The 20,072-nt window shown below is 41.5% G+C and overlaps 1 protein-coding gene and 1 pseudogene across 1 annotated transcript in view; one reads left to right on the top strand and one right to left on the bottom strand.

Annotated features, from left to right (window-relative positions):
- Positions 1-20,072, bottom strand: part of fancl (FA complementation group L) — a 50,247-nt gene that overhangs the window by 4,455 nt on the left and 25,720 nt on the right. Inside the window, exons 9-12 of the mRNA XM_088350913.1 lie at positions 12,823-12,973; positions 10,206-10,289; positions 3,387-3,432; positions 1,192-1,273 (exon numbers count right to left, since the gene is read on the bottom strand). Of these exons, the coding sequence (XP_088207039.1) occupies positions 1,192-1,273; positions 3,387-3,432; positions 10,206-10,289; positions 12,823-12,973 (363 nt within the window). The remainder of the gene's footprint in view (positions 1-1,191; positions 1,274-3,386; positions 3,433-10,205; positions 10,290-12,822; positions 12,974-20,072) is intronic.
- LOC148354426 (5.8S ribosomal RNA) lies at positions 13,543-13,688 on the top strand (annotated as a pseudogene).

Below are 20,072 nucleotides of genomic sequence, written 5' to 3'. Positions count from 1 at the left end.
TGCAGAAGGCTGAAGCACATCTGCTAGGCCTGACAAGAATGAGATCGGCACGCTGTCACTATGCTATTGAAGATAATGGATCACAGCAACACGGAAGACACAAGGGCAAAAAACAAAAAACGTGCTCTGCTAGCCCTCGCTTGTAGCAATATGGGATCGGAGATAACAGATTGCAGTTGCCTGAGTGCAGTTCACTGTTTGGTGGAGAGAACAACAAAAATGAGCCAGCAGGCCCAACAAAATGCGCTCTGCTGGCTCCCGATCGCATTTTGCTGCGAGTGGGGATAATCGATCGGAGCCCCACGGGTAAAATTCATTTCAGGCAGACAGAAGGCCCAAGAACTGCTACGCCTGACAAGAATGAGATCGGCACGCTGTCACTATGCTATTGAGGATAACGGATCACAGCAACACGGAAGACACAAGGGCAAAAAACAAAAAACGTGCTCTGCTAGCCCTCGCTTGTAGCAATATGGGATCGGAGATAACGGATTTCAGTTGCCTGGTTGCAGTTCACTGTTTGGTGGCGATTGCATATTACTGCGAGTGGGGATAATCGATCGGAGCCTCACGGGTAAAATTCATTTAGGCAGGATAAAGGAACCCTGCCACAAGCATGCATTTCATTGCATGTGGGCCAGACCGGCATGACCGTGCCTTCTGCTCTCACAAAAATATGTGATCGGGGATAATGGATAGCGTAATATATTCACACCTGCAAAGTACGAAGCGAGAAGTAGCGAGGGATTACGGTTTCAAAATAATAAACACAATCGTCAACATCTGGTCAACTAAACTTCCCTCTCCCTCCTCTACTAAGCATTCTTTTAAGTCGGGCGCGGCGACAGGAGGGGGAGAACGACCTCCAGGGGGAGACAAAAAAAAGGAATAAACGGCTTTGCATGATTAAAGCTATCGCGGTCGTACGGCATCGTGCCATCTTTGTTGTTTTTAATAGTCGGATCTGTAAACAACCCAATTAGGAGAAAAAGTTGTTCCCGCCTCTGCGCGAAAAACAAAATCCGGAATGGCAAAAAAAAAAAACAATGGCGGATATCCGCCCCCTTAAGACTTGACGCCCCGGCAGACGCCAAAGTGCACGCTGAGATGCGAAACGAGGTAATCGCGACGGGAGCGTTTGAAATGGAAACGGGGGACGTGCGGGTGGGGTGGTGCCATCGTGTGACGTACAGATTTTTCGTGGGTGGCGGGTGACGGGAGTCGGATCTCCAAAACATCCTGGAGGTTTTGCAAGACGCCGGAGTCCGGGTTCCTGCCAGCAGACCACAGACAGCTCCTTCACACGCTAATTAAGCCCATGCAAATGAGCTCGCAGAGACACGAGGGGATGATTAAGAGACGCGCACCGTTGGGTTTAAAAAAAGAAACGGCGGCGAGAAGAAGAAGAGAGAAAAAAAAAGAGGGAACATTTGTCGTGCTGCTGTGTTAAATGGAAGAGTGTTAAGATGCAGATAGGTGTCAAATGTGAGGAAAATAGAACCGTGTGAGGGTCTACATGAATAAATACTAAATGTGGAATTGTTCCGTTCTTATTTGCAGATTTAGGTTTTCACTTCATTAGGACCCAAACGCGATGCATAAACCTTATAACGTCACTACTCCTAATTTTTCATTATTATAAATCATTTTAAGTACCGTATTTTCCGCACTATAAGGCGCACCTAAAAGCCTTTATTTTTTTCAAAAGCTGACCATGCGCCTTATAATACAGCGCGCCTTATATATGGATCAATATTAAGTCGCAAAGTCTTGCAACTAATGCAAGCAGCCGCCGACTAGATTTTCCCCCGAAGGCGAATTCGTCCGCGGTGTATGCTGGGATTTATATACCGGCGTTTCATTTCCTAACCAATGTGTCAACCATCATTTGAATCAGTCACTATTGGCTAAAGTTATTCGGAGGTAAAGGGGGCGGATCCTTTTTATCATTTACAGGCTCGCATAGGCTAAAGGGGCAAAACAAAGCCTGCAATTGGCTGAAAAAGATGAATGTGAATCACAAGTTGGTTGGGTTGCACTACGGCATAGAGAAAACATGTTTTACTATTCTGTATTTGTAAATATTTTACTCTCCTGGATTTACTACACTAACGGTTGTAAGAAGACCATGGTTACGTATCTATATTGAACGTGATGGCTGCAAGAAAACTTAGGTGAGCTACGCGGCTTTATATTTTCCCGGTATCTTGTTTTAGAACGATCTTGATGTTTCTGTGATGAGTCTATTTTTAAACTCAATTCAATTCAAAGTGTTTATTGTCATATGCACAGTAAAGAACCATGTTTCCCTGCACAATGAAATTGTTACTTTGCTGTCCACACAGTTGCCAGCAAAAAATAAAATGGAAACTAAGAAATGTTTGTTTGGTGACATCGTACGGACACCGCATCCGCACGTGTTGTCGACACGTATCTGCTTCTTTGCAAGCTTTGGGAATGTTAAGGGGGTAATTAGTTGGACTGAACTATCTGACTGTTTTGTCGACGTTCCCGTCGTAGCGCCTTATAATCCGGTGCGTCTTATGTATGTCTAAAATAGGACCAAAAACTATTTTTGGGGGGTGCGCCCTATAACCCGGTGCGCCTTATAGTGTGGAAAATACGGTACGTCAAATGCCGGTCAGTGCGTGGTGTGGCTCTTTGACACTCACGGCTCTTTCTGTCAAACTTGTTCGCCACCCCTGTTATATAGATAGACGGATGGATAGATGTAGATAGATAGATGTATATAGATAGATAGATATATGTATTTAGATAGATGTATATTAGGGTGGTCCTTAATGGGGGTCGAATTTTTTTTTTTTGAAATATTGGGCTCTGACCCCCCGCATATGTTCTTATATCGATAAAAACACACTGTGTGCAATTTTGAACAATTTGGATAATATTTAGAGGTAGCTCAACGACTTTGAAATTTCCCAAAATGGTAAAATTTTGGCAATTTTCGAGAAAAAACGGAAATCTTAACCCTATGTGTACGGCGTTTTAGAACATCCAATTTCAGTCCATTGCTTATAATTGTAACACAAGAAAAGTTACAAGTAACTTTGTACACTAGGTCTGATATAATGTGCGAAAAATCCTTATTTTTCATACCAAAATTTCAGAGGCCTTGAGCGACCTCTAAATATCCTTTGATTTTGATGAAACTTTGCCTAATTACGTTTTGTATATATTGGAACATATTCAAGGGGTCAGAGCATGAAATTTTAAAAGTCGAAAAATAAGGACCACCCTAATGTATATAGATAGATGTATAGAGATATATGTAGATAGATAGATGTAAATAGAGATAGATAGGTGTATACAGATGGATATCGATAGATAGATGTATGTGTACACTGGTAATTTTGATACTTGCTTACCATAGATGCATATTGGTATTCAGGTTATTTCTCAGTGGCGTCACAACTGCAACACAAAATGGATTAACAATGGATTACTTAAGAGTCACACCTCCAGACTGCTATCAATTCTATCAGAATTCCTCTTTGTCCATCATGATGCGATATCGCTCTTAGGCACATGCAAAAATATATATCGAGCCGGAACTGCCTTCTGTGTTCCACAAGGGAGCCACGTCTCTGAGTAGCGCTCATCGCTTCATTTTTTTTATATTCCGACATGCAAAAAGCAATATTTCCCTGCGACACCTCATATTTGAGGGCCGCCGCTTGCCCGGTGTCCCAGGTGCCTCCAGTACGTATGTTTAATATCATTTGAGTCGCATCGCTAGGCAACAAGCGTGGCGTTCGGGTGACCCCGGATTTACAGAAACAATGGTTGACAATTGACGGGGAATTAAAGCGAAAGCGGGGCCGACGTCTCGGAGGTGACGAGAAGGAAAGCGACGCTTCCGACACGACGGAAGACAATAATCAACACGATCGCTGGGGCTCAAATCCAAAATTGACGTCCCGATATTTCGTTTTCCTCCCCGCCGCGTGCCGTCTTACCCGGCTCATCTGAATAATGGCGAGCACGGACAGATTTAGTTTTTCATTACCTGGGTTTATCCGCGGCGTCGGGCTTATTGCGCCGGGCAGGGGCGCGCGGCTTCGGGGACGAGCGAGAAACAATTTGGAAAAGAAATTCGGAATGGCTTTGGACGGGAGGGAGAAAAAAAGAAGTTAAGCGAGGACGGTTTTCTGAACAGATGTGAAAGGATAAGCGGTCCAGGAACCGATGGATCCTGATCTTTACCGGTAATCTCCAACCTATCCCTTCATTTAACAGTGTCTGAAATAACGCCTTTTACGTCGGGCGTACAACTTACACAACGTCTCTGCCCAATTGGCCAACAAAAAAAAAAATCGGAATTTCGGTTCGGTTTTCGGCAGCCAATCAGAAACCTGCATCGAATGACTTCCTGCTTCCGGACTTTCCCGAGCATTATAAGGTCGTGCATTTGCATATCATTTTCCAAAGTAGACGCACAGAGAACACAAGAAAAATGGATAAGTGGTTAGGAATCAAGCCAAAACCTCAGCCCCAGAAGAAAGATTCAAAAGAAGCTAACTAAATTGATGACGGTACAGAACGTATTGTTAAGATTTCTCCATTTAATAGCGCTCTTACTCGTGGTATTGCGGTAAGACGTTTTCCATTGTGTGACGTCATTACAAGGTTGTGCATTTGCGTATCATTTTCCAAAGTAGACGCACAGAAAACACAAGAAAAATGGATAAGTGGTTAGAATCAAGCCAAAACCTGAGCCAGCCCCAGAAGAAAGATTCAAAAGAAGCTGACAAAATCGATGACGCTACAAAACGTATCGTTAAGATTTGTGAATAAATAGCGCTCTAACTCGTAAGACGTTTTCCATTGTGTGACGTCATTACCCACGCACCATTTTTTGTTTTGATAATTGTTGATTGCCATGTTGTATTGAATTGCTGTTGATGAATAAATATACTGAAAGGCTGAACCACAACGTCCTGCTTATCTCTTCACGCATGAGGAAACTGCACACTTTGACATATCCTTACCAGGAATCAAGCCAAAACCTCAGCCCCAGAAGATTCAAAAGAAGCTAACAAAATTGATGACGCTACAAAACGTATTGTTAAGATTTCTCCATTTAATAGCGCTCTTACTCGTGGTATTGCGGTAAGACGTTTTCCATTGTGTGACGTCATTATGCATGCACCATATTTCGTTTTGCTAATTTTCGATTGCCATGTTGTTTTGAATGGAGCCGTGTTCTTGTTTGCTTGCTGTTGAGGAATATATATGCTTAAAGGCTGAACCAAAATGTCCTGCTTATCTTCTCACGCTTTTATCGTCGCCGGCGACTTTAATCAGGCATGCTTAAGGACTGTACTTCTCAAATTCATTCAATACGTGGACTGTGCAACCAGCGGGAAAAAAACACTAGGCCGTGTGTACAGTAACATCAAACATGCGTACAGAGCTTCCCCCCTCCCCCCCACCTAGCTGGATCTGACCATCTCTGTCTGTCCCTCCTCATACACCCCCCTCCGGAGAAAATAAAAAAGCTTGCAACAAGGAGCATACAAACATCTTCTTTGTTCTCTTCTATCCTCACTGTAAAATGTGAAACTGGAGTGCCACGTCCAATTTCGTTGTAACAAGATGTTCAACCCATTTTGTAACAATGACAATGAAGGTATATTCTATTCTATGAGGAAACAGCACACTCTGACATATCCTTACCAGGAATTAAGCCAAATCCTCAGCCCCAGATTAAATACTCAAAAGAAGCTACCATAATTTATGACGCTCCAAAACGTAAAAGTACATTAAAAGCATCGTGGAAAGAGGAGTTCACGTGGCTTGCAGCAAACATTGCATGAATGAAGATGAGTCAATACAGGAAAATACTGATGGCATATGGAAAATAGCCGTGTCATATACAGGGAGTGCAGAATTATTAGGCAAATGAGTATTTTGACCACATCATCCTCTTTATGCATGTTGTCTTACTCCAAGCTGTATAGGCTCGAAAGCCTACTACCAATTAAGCATATCAGGTGATGTGCATCTCTGTAATGAGAAGGGGTGTGGTCTAATGACATCAACACCCTATATCAGGTGTGCATAATTATTAGGCAACTTCCTTTCCTTTGGCAAAATGGGTCAGAAGAGGGACTTGACAGGCTCTGAAAAGTCAAAAATAGTGAGATATCTTGCAGAGGGATGCAGCACTCTTAAAATTGCCAAGCTTCTGAAGCGTGATCATCGAACAATCAAGCGTTACATTCAAAATAGTCAACAGGGTCGCAAGAAGCGTGTAGAAAAACCAAGGCGCAAAATAACTGTCCCCCAAACTGAGAAAAGTCAAGCGTACAGCTGCCAAGATGCCACTTGCCACCAGTTTTGCCATATTTCAGAGCTGCAACATCACTGGAGTGCCCAAAAGCACAAGGTGTGCAATACTCAGAGACATGGCCAAGGTAAGAAAGACTGAAAAACGACCACCACTGAACAAGACACACAAGCTGAAACGTCAAGACTGGGCCAAGAAAAATCTCAAGACGGATTTTTCCAAGGTTTTATGGACTGATGAAATGAGAGTGAGTCTTGATGGGCCAGATGGATGGGCCCGTGGCTGGATCGGTAAAGGGCAGAGAGCTCCAGTCCGCCTCAGACGCCAGCAAGGTGGAGGTGGGGTACCGGTATGGGCTGGTATCATCAAAGATGAGCTTGTGGGGCCTTTTCGGGTTGAGGATGGACTCAAGCTCAACTCCCAGTCCTACTGCCAGTTTCTGGAAGACACCTTCTTCAAGCAGTGGTACAGGAAGAAGTCCGCATCCTTCAAGAAAAACATGATTTTCATGCAGGACAACGCTCCATCACACGCATCCAAGTACTCCACAGCGTGGCTGGCAAGAAAGGGTCTAAAAGAAGAAAAACTAATGACATGGCCTCCTTGTTCACCTGATCTGAACCCCATAGAGAACCTGTGGTCCCTCATCAAATGTGAGATTTACAAGGAGGGAAAACAGTACACCTCTCTGAACAGTGTCTGGGAGGCTGTGGTTGCTGCTGCACGCAATGTTGATCGTGAACAGATCAAAGCACTGACAGAATCCATGGATTGCAGGCTTTTGAGTGTCCTTGCAAAGAAAGGTGGCTATATTGGTCACTGATTTGTTTTTGTTTTGTTTTTGAATGTCAGAAATGTATATTTGTGAATGTTGAGCTGTTATATTGGTTTCCCTGATGAAAATAAATAATTGAAATGGGTATACATTTGTTTTTTGTTAAGTTGCCTAATAATTATGCACAGTAATAGTCACCTGCACACACAGATATAATAATAATAATAATAATAATTTCCTTGTATTGTCATTCTGTGTAACAATGTACACAGAACGAAATGTCGATTGCATCTGACCCGATGCAGCCGCAGCCAAGAGAGGGCGCCGCCGACCACTTTTTAAGTCTTAGGAATGACTCGGCCGGGGCGCGAACCCGAACCTCCCAGTCTCAAAGCGGGCGCCTTACCATCTAGGCTACTGAGCTGGTATCCTCCTAAAATAGCTAAAACTAAAAAAGCCCCACTCCAACTTCCAAAATATTCAGCTTTGATATTAATGAGACTTTTGGGTTCATTAAGAACATGGTTGTTGTTCAATAATAAAATTAATCCTCAAAAATACAACTTGCATAATAATTCTGCACTCCCTGTACATGCAATGAATGTTATAAGTCATTTAAAAGTGTTGTTCTGTTATATATTTTGATTATCAATCCTTAATACTTTGCAACAATGTTTTGTTTTTTTGCGATGAGTCATCTCTTTGAGTCGTCTGCCCTGGTGTCCGCTAACTTTTTGTCATAAGTTTCAGACACTGCTCTTCATGAAAGTTGCGAGTAAAAATCGAGGGACAAGAAAACCCCTTGGCTGGTCTCTTTCTGTTTCTAGCACCGCAAACATGATTTAAGAATCCACTTCGGTTCACGAGAGCCGTTTAAAGGATGAACTGTATTGACCGTTTATTCTCCAAAAGGGAAAAATCAAAGACACTCGGGCTTCCAATGACATCGTCCCGAACGAAGCCTCGGATGGTGTTTCGGCAGCTTTGTCTCGCCGAGCGTATATCACGGTTCTGCGAAGGGTAACCGAATGAGTTGCCAATAATGTAACCGCGTTGCATCACCGCATAACTCACCGATGATTCCAACAAAGACAACAACAAGCTCTATGTAAGGTGAGCTGTGTTTCCATCAGATATTTCAAGAATTTCAGAGCTTCACTTCTTAAACAGCCCCGGTGGCGTGTTCTGTGTTTCGGTGCTTTCAGTGGGATTTTGCTCTTTGATGTCTTAAGGATTTGATTTCCTTTTTCCTCAAAGATGTGATGTCTCAAAGAATATAAAAGGAACTCGCCCTGTTTCTGTATCAGTTTTTTCACTTGTCACGATAGCTCTCCTGATTGGTAATCCCCATTTGGTCTGTTAAATTCGGTATTTTATGGTCTCGCCATCATGGGACAGACGTCCCCCCTACTTATGACCGTTCGATTTACGAAAAACGGTAGATACGGAAAAAAAAATCCGAAAAATATCCGGACATTGCTGTTAGTTAGATTTTGTACTGTGTGCACCTTTTTCCGAGCAGAGGACATTACTTTAGTGCTTCTTTCCGCCGCTACCAGTGTGTGGCGCTGTGAAAGGTCACCCACTATCCAACCCGAAGAAGAAATCCGGCCTCACAGTACTTCCTGGTCTGTGTGTAAACACACTGCACTGTATCTCTAGCACGCTAAGAACTTTGAAATTTTTATTGTATAATATCTCGTGCATCCATTCATTATGGTTGGTGTAGAGCAGACCTGGGCACTCCGGTCCTGGAGGGCCGTATGTTCTGCATGATTTTTGAGGTTTCTCTGATCCAATACAGGTGATTCCAATCACCAGTATCGTTAACGAGCACTTGCTAGCTTGCTAACGAGGTTATAATTTGTATCACCTGAGTTAAAGAAGAGCAAACTTCAAAATCTGGCAGGACGTATGGCCCTCCAGGACCGGAGTGCCCAGGTCTGGTGTAGAGTAAAGAAGAGGCGAGCCGTTTCTTTTGAAATGAAAGTGGAATAAGAAAGCTTGATGCGGTTGAGAAAATGTTGGAACGCTTTTTTCGGGCCACTTTTTTAGGAAGGAAGTCGCCTAGCTCTTGAAGCTCATCTTCCAAAAGTAAGTTCAACTTCTCTTTATTTATCTTTATAGAGCATATTTTATGAAATGTTTATTTTTTTTAGTAAAAAACAATACAGGTTACTTATACAAGCCTTAATCATACTCATATAAACCTTAAACATACGATCCTCCGGAATCTCATTCGTAAGTTGGGCAACGTCTGTATGTGGTCTACAAAATCTTTAATACGTTGAAATTAATTGTCAAATTCTCAATGCATGAAACTAAGTCAATATTTACAACTTGCTCAAAAGGGATTTCTACAAGGTCCAAATTCTTCGTGCTTCACTGTTGTATTACATACTCTATTTCCTCTCTCCCTTTCTTTATTTTTCACTCTTTCCTTTTCTTTCTCTATTTGCCTCTTTTTTCTCTTCTCTCTCTTTCCTAAACTTTATCTCTCATTTGCTCTCTGTCTTTAAGATGTTGTCGTTTTCCTTTTTTTTGTCATTGTTGGTTGCCACAGTGTGGAACCATATTGCATTGGCTTGTCATCGTTCCTTGAAGATTAAATGGGACGCCAGTGACTGGACGATGACTCTGATGATAGTGAACGTTTTAAGATTTTTTTTTAAAATACAGCATTTACTGTATGATTGTAATTTTTGATTTTAGTCGATTAGGGATGATTCCCTTGTACAGAAAAGAACGCTCATTCCTGAGAACCAGCAAACAAGGCAGAAGAAAAGAGGATGAGCTATCGATCAGCTCCGCTTTTTATATGGTCCAGGGACGTTTAACCAGATCATGTCTCTTTGGGCGTGTTCTCAGATATCTGGGACCACCATGATCTGATGATATTTTTTTTAATATTCCTAGGGTGTTTTTATGAAATCAAACAATATATCTTAAGTTAAATTGGGAACATTTTCTGCCAATAGGAAAATCTCTTTAGCGGTGTAATAGGGATGTCTTAATTTGTTCTTATCACAACTTTCGACTTGTAACACGTAAAATCATTCTATTGTTCACACCACCTAAAATAGAACCCAAGTGTCACCATCCGACTGAGCTCATACTGACCGTGCTCAGCTCCCAGCAGGCAACATTCTGGCAGCATCTTTGGGTGCCGCGGATCCAAGTCCACTTTAATTGAAGCATTGTTTCCTGCAGATATGAAAAAGAACCTGGCTGAATACATCTCGAATAGCGTTGACTTGATTATGTTTTGACTCTACCTACTATCAACATGAATAAACACATGATTCTTGACTGAGGTTACAATTCTTATTCCTCATGTTGAGGTTTTTGAGTTTTTCCTTTGCCCTCATGTTGGTTTTAGATCAGGGGATGGTGTCATAATAGTCTGTGGTTTGCAATCATCTTTGAGACTCTTTGTGATTAAGGGCGTCACAAATAAACATGACTTGACTATTTGGAGACAAACCCCAATAATCCATAGAAGGTGCAGATTGAAGTTTTATAGTAATTATCACATAGAATGCAAAAAATGGATGTAGCATGTTTTATTTTGGTTTTGAAAAGTCTCGTCACAGAAAAGGTGTATGTAAAGCAGGGGTGTCAAACTCATTTTAACCCGGGGGCCACACGAAAGACCAAACATTCTCTCAGGGGCCGGACTAATAGATTCGAGAGAATGAAAAAGAGAGAGGGTGGGACAAACAAAGAGAGAGGAGAAAGAAAGAGAGAATGTGAAAAACAAAAGAGATAAAAGAGAATTAGTGAGAGAGGGGGAGGTAAAAAAATCCACAGAGAAATAGAAAGCGAGAAGGAGAGAAAAAGAGAAAGAGAGAAGGGAAAACAAGAGAAAAAGAGAGAGTGAAGGGAGAGAAAAGGAAAAAGGAAGAGAGAGAGCAAAATAAGGTAAAAAGACACAGAGAAAGAGACAAAAAGGAACAAAGAAAAAGAGAGACAGGAGAGAGATGGAGAGTGAGAGAAAATGGAGGAAGAGAGAGAGTGAGAGAAAGAGAGAGAGAAAGAGAGTGAGAAAGATAGGGGTAAATACCAGTACAGTGTTTGTGAGAGGCAGCTGGCTTTGGCAACATCAAGTGGACATATTTAAACCTGCAGCTCGTTTTTCTCTTGTGCTTCCCTCAGCATCGTCTCGCGGGCCGGATTCAATCCCTCAGCGGGCCTGATCCAGCCCGCGGGCTGCCTGTTTAACACCACTGATGTAAAGCGAACGAGGAACAGAAAAACACTAAAATCTAATTTTGTGGGGGAAAAAACGGATATAAAAACATAATCCAAAAAACTAACTCTAATATAAATAGGAAAAAACAGTAATATACAAACATAAAAAAAGAAATAGAAAATACAAAAATGTAAAAGATGGTTTAAAATATAAATAAAATAAGAAGGATTTGTGGTCACAAGCTTTTTAATTAGCATATTGTTCCCACTATATTGAGCACCGGACAATAAGGCACTGGAATTAAAACTAATGCAAAAAAAACAGATTCAGATTCAGATCTACTTTATTGTCATTCTAGTGCACGTGTATACAGAACGAAATGTCGATGGATCTGACTCCCACAGTTTCCCTCAGTGTCCTTCAGTGTACAGATATAAATAAAGCTGTATTGTGTTATTTACCATAGTGCCGATAGTGCAAGAAGAGACGCTAACCAGATGTGCAAGATGGGCAGTCAGGTTAACAAGTCAGGTACACAGTACCATTATATTGTAAACAATAACACTGTAACACTGTAACAAATGCCTTATTTAAGATAACAATTGCATAGTCAAGTCGTTTTTATTTGTATAGCCCTTAAACACAAGGAGTCTCAAATAGCCGCACAGACCACAAATGATTTCCTAACTACAGACTATTATTACACCATCCCCTGATCTAAAACCCACATGAGGGAAAGGAAAAACTCAAAAACCTCAACATGAGTTAAATGAAGAAACCTTGAGAAGGGACCGCACATGAGGTAATCCCCCTTCCAGGAGAGCAAGGGGAATTGAACCCAGATCGTGAAGTGAAGTGCATCAGATACTTTCCCCTAGCCTTTGGGGATACAGATGACACATGAAAAGGCATTCAGCCTTATCCTATTATCACACGAAGTGCACAAGATTCCGAACGGAATAAAAAAAGATATGGTGGGAAGTAATTCGGTCATTGTGAACTGAATGAAGGGAATGGTATTGTAGGAAGTAATTTGGTCGTCTTGGAATATATAAATACACACATGGCTGCACGTATTCAAAACATTTGTCACCTACCCTCGTGTCAATTCAGAAAAAGTGAAACAATATTCTCTCTCTATATCGAGTACTGGGACTAGAAATAGTGTGATAATGAGAAAAAACCTATTGCCTTTTCATGTGCTTTCTGTTTATCAAGTGGTCTGAGCATAGGATCCAGCGCTCGTTCCGGGTTCCATTCCCATTGCATTCAATGTTATACAATTGTGAACAACAATCCATGTCCCTTTGATTCGGTGTTTTTAACATGGCTATCGGTTCTCCATTGCCGCCATTGTTAGGTTATTACGGTCAATGATAACATTTATCAACTGATCAATAATTACGCAAATATGGTCATGCATTTCCATTTATTTTCTCCGCAAATAAGGCGCACCGGAGTATAAGGATCATTTCTGGCTGATTTGGGTTTTTTGGGTGCGCCCTATAGTCCGGAAAATACGGTAATGTTTGAGTACTGAATTACCGATGGCAATCCTCCTCATTGTGTCGGAGCGACTTGGCTTTTCCGGCTCCAGAATCCACGTTTTGGTGTCAATCTCATCGAGAACATCCCAGAACTCACCCAGAGCCTCCAAGACCAGCACAAATTGGCTGTGGAGTTCCGTCAAAGAAGACTAACAAAAGAGAATAAAACAGGAAAGACATGATGTCAAAACTGACTTTCATTATTGCAGTGAGCTATCATAAAACAAGAACACGTTTTTTTTTTTTTTTGCAATCAGGGAGATTCCTGACACAAACTTGGAAGTTGTGTCTTAACTGCAGCATGGGAGAGGAAACTAATACCAGTGTCTGAAACTCATGAGAAAAAGTTAGAGGACACCAGGGCAGACAACTCCCGGACCGCGCGACGGAGCGAGTTCAGCGGACGCGGCGTCAAACGGCGCGACGCGAGAAAAGGCGGCGGGCGTGATCGGGCTACCCCCGTAACTGGGGGGAGCCCGCTCGTCCGACGACCCCAGTAGCGCGGCGCGACGACAGGCGGGCGAAAGGCAGCGGACGTGCGCGGGACCCCCGTAACTGTGTCGGTGTCGTGCATATCGCGCCCGAAAGTACCGGCACCGCGGGTTAGGGGCTCGCTCGCGGGAGCGACCGAACGGCACCCGCGGTGCGCGCAAGTAAAAACCCTGTTGTGAATTTGTCTCCGATCGTCCCAGGCGGACGTAAAATCGCCCAGCTGTACGACTCTTAGCGGTGGATCACTCGGCTCGTGCGTCGATGAAGAACGCAGCTAGCTGCGAGTACTAATGTGATTCGCAGCTGCGATTGGCTGGCAACCATTTCAGGGTGTCCCCTGCCCACTGCCCGGAGATGGCTGGGATGGGCTCCAGCCCCCCCGCGACCCTAACAAGGATAAGCGGTGCAGATAATGAGATTCTTTTTTATTATTTATTTTTTTTACGGGTTATTTTATGCAGGTTTCTGATTGGCTGCTGAGAATGCAAATTGCCAAACGAACCGAAATTCCGAAATTTCCAAGCCGAACAAACATATCGAAATGGGAATAATATTTTTCCTTGAAAAAGTTGTCGGCCACCCGGGCAGAGATGTTTTGTAAGTTGTACGCCCGACATAAAAGATGCACTTCCCCGGGCATCCGGGCAGACGTTATTTCAGACACTGCTAATCCATTCCTAACTTCATCTCAGTAACTGGCGCGCTCATCATTACCGGCCGGCTCGGGAAAGTGAAACTTAAGGCGGACGCATTAACATAATCACACGAAACCGGGCAAGTGAAAAGAACGCTGAGAGAAGAAGGTGTGGGTGAGCAATGCAGATGGTACGAGTGGGAAAGAAATTAGAGTGAAAAAAAAAGGAAAAAAAAAAAATGAACCAAAAATTATAGGTCATTGTGCCAGCACGGTGCACACAATTAAGCATCGTCCAGGTGCTGAGAGCCTCTGCAATTACAGCCCAATTAATGCCAGTGGCATGATTACGCTTAGCGCTCAAGATAACTATGCTAAGCCCGGTTCAGCAAGATTAAAAAAAGAAGAAGAGGAGAAAGAGAAGAGCAGGTAATTGAAATCCTCGTGTATCTAAGACAGGAGTAGAAAAGAGAGTGGGAATTTACTCAAGACTCGGGTGAATGTGTGCTGTAGCTTATTGGTTCGCTCTTCTTAATGATAATAGCTAAACACAATCACACTTTGGATCAAGAAAGTAGCCACTTGGGTTTCGACGCAATCCGATTGAGTCGATTACACACTTAAAGCTGAATGTTTACACAGAAAGTGCAATCGTCCCGTGCTGTATTGCGCTTTACTTCTCGCGGGTTTCGGATTTTCGCAGATTTTCATCAAGCATAGTGTTCTGCATTCTGATTGGCTCAACAGTCACCCCGCCCCCTTTCTGCCTGTGTCTGCATTTGTGTAAATGATGTACATTGTAAGGTATATTACATCTAGTTATTTGTAATTTTCTCAATTACTCACGTTACAAATGGCTCTGATGGAATATACTTGATTTCATACTATTTTTATTACTTATTCTCTATTTTTCTACTCTTTTATATGATTCTGTTTAAAAACATGCATACTTTCAGTCTTTATTTTGAAGGGTACATGAAACTCATCATGGTATGTTTTTACAACTGCTTGACTTCTTCTAAATAAAAACAATCGCGTCACTGGGCCACGGTGAGAAAGAGGAGTCATTCGAAGGAGTGGGTCCGTTTTTCTCCCCGCGGTAACTGGGGCCCTCCTGTTGATATCAAACCTGCATCTTCCTTGACTCTCATATCAGCCAGAGATTAATATCCAAAATTAATCTGTCACATGTATGTGAAACAGCTTGAAAAACTTCACGTTTCCCTGAAAGCCATCATCTCATGAATACGCTCTGGACTGACAAAAGTACTGAAATACTGAGAGAGATGCTTTATTTGGATGCATTCTAATTGATGGGCAGGGCACCTGTATGATGCAGCAGGGGTAAACCAGTGAAAGCTGGCGGGCCCAGCTGTTGAACAAAAGAATGTGTTGTGTCACCCTGACCCGAGTGGCATGGCCGCTTTCTTGTGTCCTGTTTCATCTGGAGGGACAAAAGCATGACCAACTTAGGTGCAGGTGTGCCTAACTTGTTTGGGTTATAGGGCTTTTGGGTTGGCCATGGTCCAAAAATGTTTGTGTGTGTGTTTTTTTTGGCTATTTTTTCCTTTTTTTTGTTATTGTATGTGTTTGTCTTGCTGTCGGTCACCCCTCTTGAGGGATGACCAAGGTGGATAGATAGATAGATAGATAAATAGATAGATAGATAGATAGATAGATAGATAGATAGATAGATAGATAGATAGATAGATAGATAGATAGATAGATAGATAGATAGATAGATAGATAGATAGATAGATAGATAGATAGATAGATAGATAGATAGATAGATAGATAGATGTCTAGATAGATAGATGTCTAGATAGATGGATGGATAGACTTCTTTATCTTTTTTTATTATGGAATCCTATAATTTCAAATATCCCTTCCTCCAAAAGCTTTGCTTTGGTGATGACTACTTAGAATAGAATAGAATGTACCTTTATTGTCATTGTTACAAAATGGGTTAACATATTGTGACAACAAAATTGGGCATGACATTCCAGTTTCACACATTCACAGTGAGGTAAAAAAAAACAAGAAGATAAAGGAACAGAGAAGAAAAAGAAAATGAGGTAGATAAAGTTTCTAAAAAGGTTAAAAACCACTGAAATAAACCATCAAATTACTACTTTAATGGTAAACCATTTGAGTTCCATTCTTATAGACAAATAATAATAATAATTAATAATAATTTCCTTGTATTGTCATTCTGTGTAACAATGTACACAGAACGAAATGTCGATTGCATCTGACCCGATGCAGCCGCAGCCAAGAGAGGGCGCCGCCGACCACTTTTTAAGTCTTAGGAATGACTCGGCCGGGGCGCGAACCCGAACCTCCCAGTCTCAAAGCGGGCGCCTTACCATCTAGGCTACTGAGCTGGTCCAATTGTAGTCTGATGCTTCTTAGAATTAAAACCACCGCAACTACCGTCTATACTGCAGACTGTGAGATTAGCAGGCTTGGGTAGGGTTACTTTAACTTGATTACTTTCAATTACTTTTGGATTACTCCAATACCAAATACTGGACTGTCTTAGAAAATTAGAATATTGTGATAAAGTTCTTTATTTTCTGTAATGCAATTAAAAAAACAAAAATGTCATACATTCTGGATTCATTACACATCAACTGAACTATTTCAAGCCTTTTATTATTTGAATATTGCTGATTTTGGCTTACAGCTGAAAAAAACTCAAAAATCCTATCTCAAAATATTAGAATACTTCCTCAGACCAAGTAAAAAAATAATTTTATAACAGCAAAACTAAATCAAACATTTGAAAATGTCCTTTGATGCACTCAGTACTTGGTTGGGAATCCTTTTGCACGGATTACTGCATCAATCTGGCGTGGCATGGAGGCAATCAGCCTGTGGCATTGCTGAGGTGTTATTGATGCCCAGGATGCTTCGATAGCGGCCTTCAGCTCATTTCCATTTGTAGGTCTGGTGTCTTTCATCTTCTTCTTAACTATACCCCACAAATTCTCGATAGGGTTCAGGTCAGGGGAATTAGCAGGCCAATCAAGGACAGTGATGCCATGGTCAGTGCACCAGTTACTGGTGGTTTTGGCACTGTGGGCAGGTACCAGATCATGCTGGAAAATGAAATCCTCATCTCCATAGAGCTTTTCAGCAGATGGAAGCATGTAGTGCTCTAAAATCTCTTGGTACACAGTTGCATTTACTCTGGACTTGATGAAACACAGTGGACCAACACCAGCAGCTGACATGGCTCCCCAAACCATTGCTGACTGTGGGAACTTCACACTGGATTTCAAGCAACTTGGATTTTGCTCCTCTCCAGCCTTTCTCCAGACTCTGGCGCCTTGACTTCCAAATGAAATGCAAAACTTGCTTTCGTCTGAAAAGAGGACTTTGGACCACTCTGCAACTGTCCAGTGCTTCTTCTCCATAGCCCAAGTCAGACGCTTCTTCCGTTGTCTTGAGTTCAGAAGTGGCTTGACCATGGGAATACGGCTATTGTAGCCCATTTCCCGGACAAGTCTGTGAACTGTGGCTTTTGATACCTGGACTCCAGCTTCAGCCCACTGTCTTTGAAGCTCCCCCAAATTCTAGAAGCGGATCTTCTTCACAATTTTGTTAAGGCTGCGGTCATCTCTCTTGGTTGTGCAGCGTTTCCGGCCACATTTTTCCCTTCCAACAGACTTTTTGTGGATATGCTTTGAAACTGCACTCTGTGAACAGCCTGCTCTTTGAGAAATTTCTTTTTGTGTCTTACCCTCCTGATGGAGGGTATCAATGATGGTCCTCTGGACAGCAGACAGATCAGCAGTCTTCCCCATACTTGTGATTTAGTTTACTGAACCAAGCTGAGTGTTTTTAAGGCTCAGGAAACCCTCGCAAGGTGTTTCGAGTTAATTAGATGATTCAGGTGATTAGTTGAATAGCCTACTTGTATACTTTTTCATGATATTCTAATATTTTGAGATAGGATTTTTGAGTTTTCTTAAGCTGTAAGCCAAATTCAGCAATATTCAAATAATAAAAGGCTTGAAATAGTTCAGTTGATGTGTAATGAATCCAGAATGTATGACATTTTTGTTTTTTTAATTGCATTACAGAAAATAAAGAACTTTATCACAATATTCTAATTTTCTGAGACAGTCCAGTATGCTAATAAAAGACAAAGGAAACTAAATATGAATAAAAGGACTAAATCTTGTGCAGGCTTGAGGAGTAACGGAATACATGGAACGGCAAACATGATGTTGGCAAGCTGTTTGGATTGATTTTCATTTTGTTTCTGTCGCATTTTATGTTTGTTTTGCCGGAGATCAAAGAGATCAAAGCCAGGAGAGAAAGCTTACCACGTGTTGTGAGTCATCATTTTATTCATATTTAGTTTCTTTTGTCTTTTATTAGCAGATTTGGTATTGGAGTAATCCAAAAGTAATTGAAAGTAATCCAGTTAAAGTAACCCTACCCAACCCTGAAGATTAGGCTATGCATTCGTGGTTATTCTCTCCCCCGAGAGACGCATAAATCACATTCCTACCACTTAATGTTAAATCATTTCAGTTTCTTAAAGAAAAATTCAATTGTAGACGGACGTGAACGCTTCATTTACTATATATACTGCAGACTGTAAGATTGGGCATTAATAGTCTAGGCATTAGTAGTTAATTTCTGCCCTGAGTAGCACATCTTGGCCCTGCAACAGAGCAAGCAATAATTAGTCTTTCAAATGAACATGTCAGGCCGACAGACAGGCCCTTCCCCCTGCCCCGCACTCACGTGCACGCACACACACTTACTTAACCATCACTCATCGGACTAAAAAAAGGAAAAAAAAATACACTTGGCATAGATATGCATGCACAAAACACATGGACCTCCACACACACTTCATGCTCTAGTGTGGGAGAGATCCATCACCAGCCCAGCAGGCAGACAGACTCCATACGGTAGCGCTGTTCTAAGCTGGTCTTCGCTGTATGCCTGCCATGTATCGACACACATGCAAAAAACACACTGGCGCATACAAAAATGTGCATGCAAAAACACACAAACACCATGTCGATCTTCCCCGCGATCTCCTTAAAACTTCGATAATAATGCATTTCGTACTGGGCAGTTGTTTTCATAGACAAGACATTGGTGCGACTACAGTTAACTCAAAGACAGCGGCAAGGTGATTTCAAGGTTACGATAAAGAGGAAAAGAACAGGAGTGAGCATCACCCTTAACAGAGTTGCTATTAAAGAGAAGTTGGTTTATAACTTCCCAAAAAAAATCAGTTTCGTTCCATTGGCAGCCCGTCTTGAGTACTGTATTTTCCGGACTATGAAGTGTATTTGATTATAACGTACACACTTAAAACATCCCTTATGCATCTAGATCTATGTATATATATATATATATATATATATATATATATATACACATCTGCATATCTCTCTTCATCTACATCTCTCTCTCTAGATCTACCTCTCTACATCTAGATATCTCTATTTCCATATCTCTACATCTATATATCTACACATTTACATATCTCTCTCTTCACATCTACATATCTCTCTCTTCACATCGACCCATCTACATCTCTCACTACATCTACATCTCTCTCTACATCTACCTACCTACCTACCTACATCTACCTTTCTACCTATTTACATATCTCCATATCTCTACATCTACAATATATCTATATATCTACACATCTCTCTCTACATCTACATCTCTCTCTCTCTACATCTACATACCTGCCTACATCTCTATATATCTCCATATTTCTACATATATATATCTATAATGTATCTATATATCTGCACATATCTCTCTCTACATCTACATCTCTCTCTCTACATCTACTTACCTACAACTACCTCTCTACCTATCTACATCTATATATCTCCATATCTCTACATCTATAATTTTTATATATATATATATATATATATATCTACACATCTCTCTCTACCTCTACATATCTCTCTCTACATCTACAACTCTCTACAACTCTCTCTCTACATGTACCTGCCTACATCTATATATTTCCATATCTCTACATCTATATATCTACACACCTACATATCTCTCTCTAAATCTCTCTCTACCTCTCATATATATATATATATATATATATATATATATAT

The sequence above is a fragment of the Urocampus carinirostris genome, chromosome 13, assembly GCF_059441175.1.
Source record: "Urocampus carinirostris isolate Australia breed hairy pipefish chromosome 13, RoL_Ucar_1.0, whole genome shotgun sequence".
NCBI classification, from domain to species: domain Eukaryota; kingdom Metazoa; phylum Chordata; class Actinopteri; order Syngnathiformes; family Syngnathidae; genus Urocampus; species Urocampus carinirostris.
This window is presented reverse-complemented; position numbering and strand designations above follow the sequence as displayed.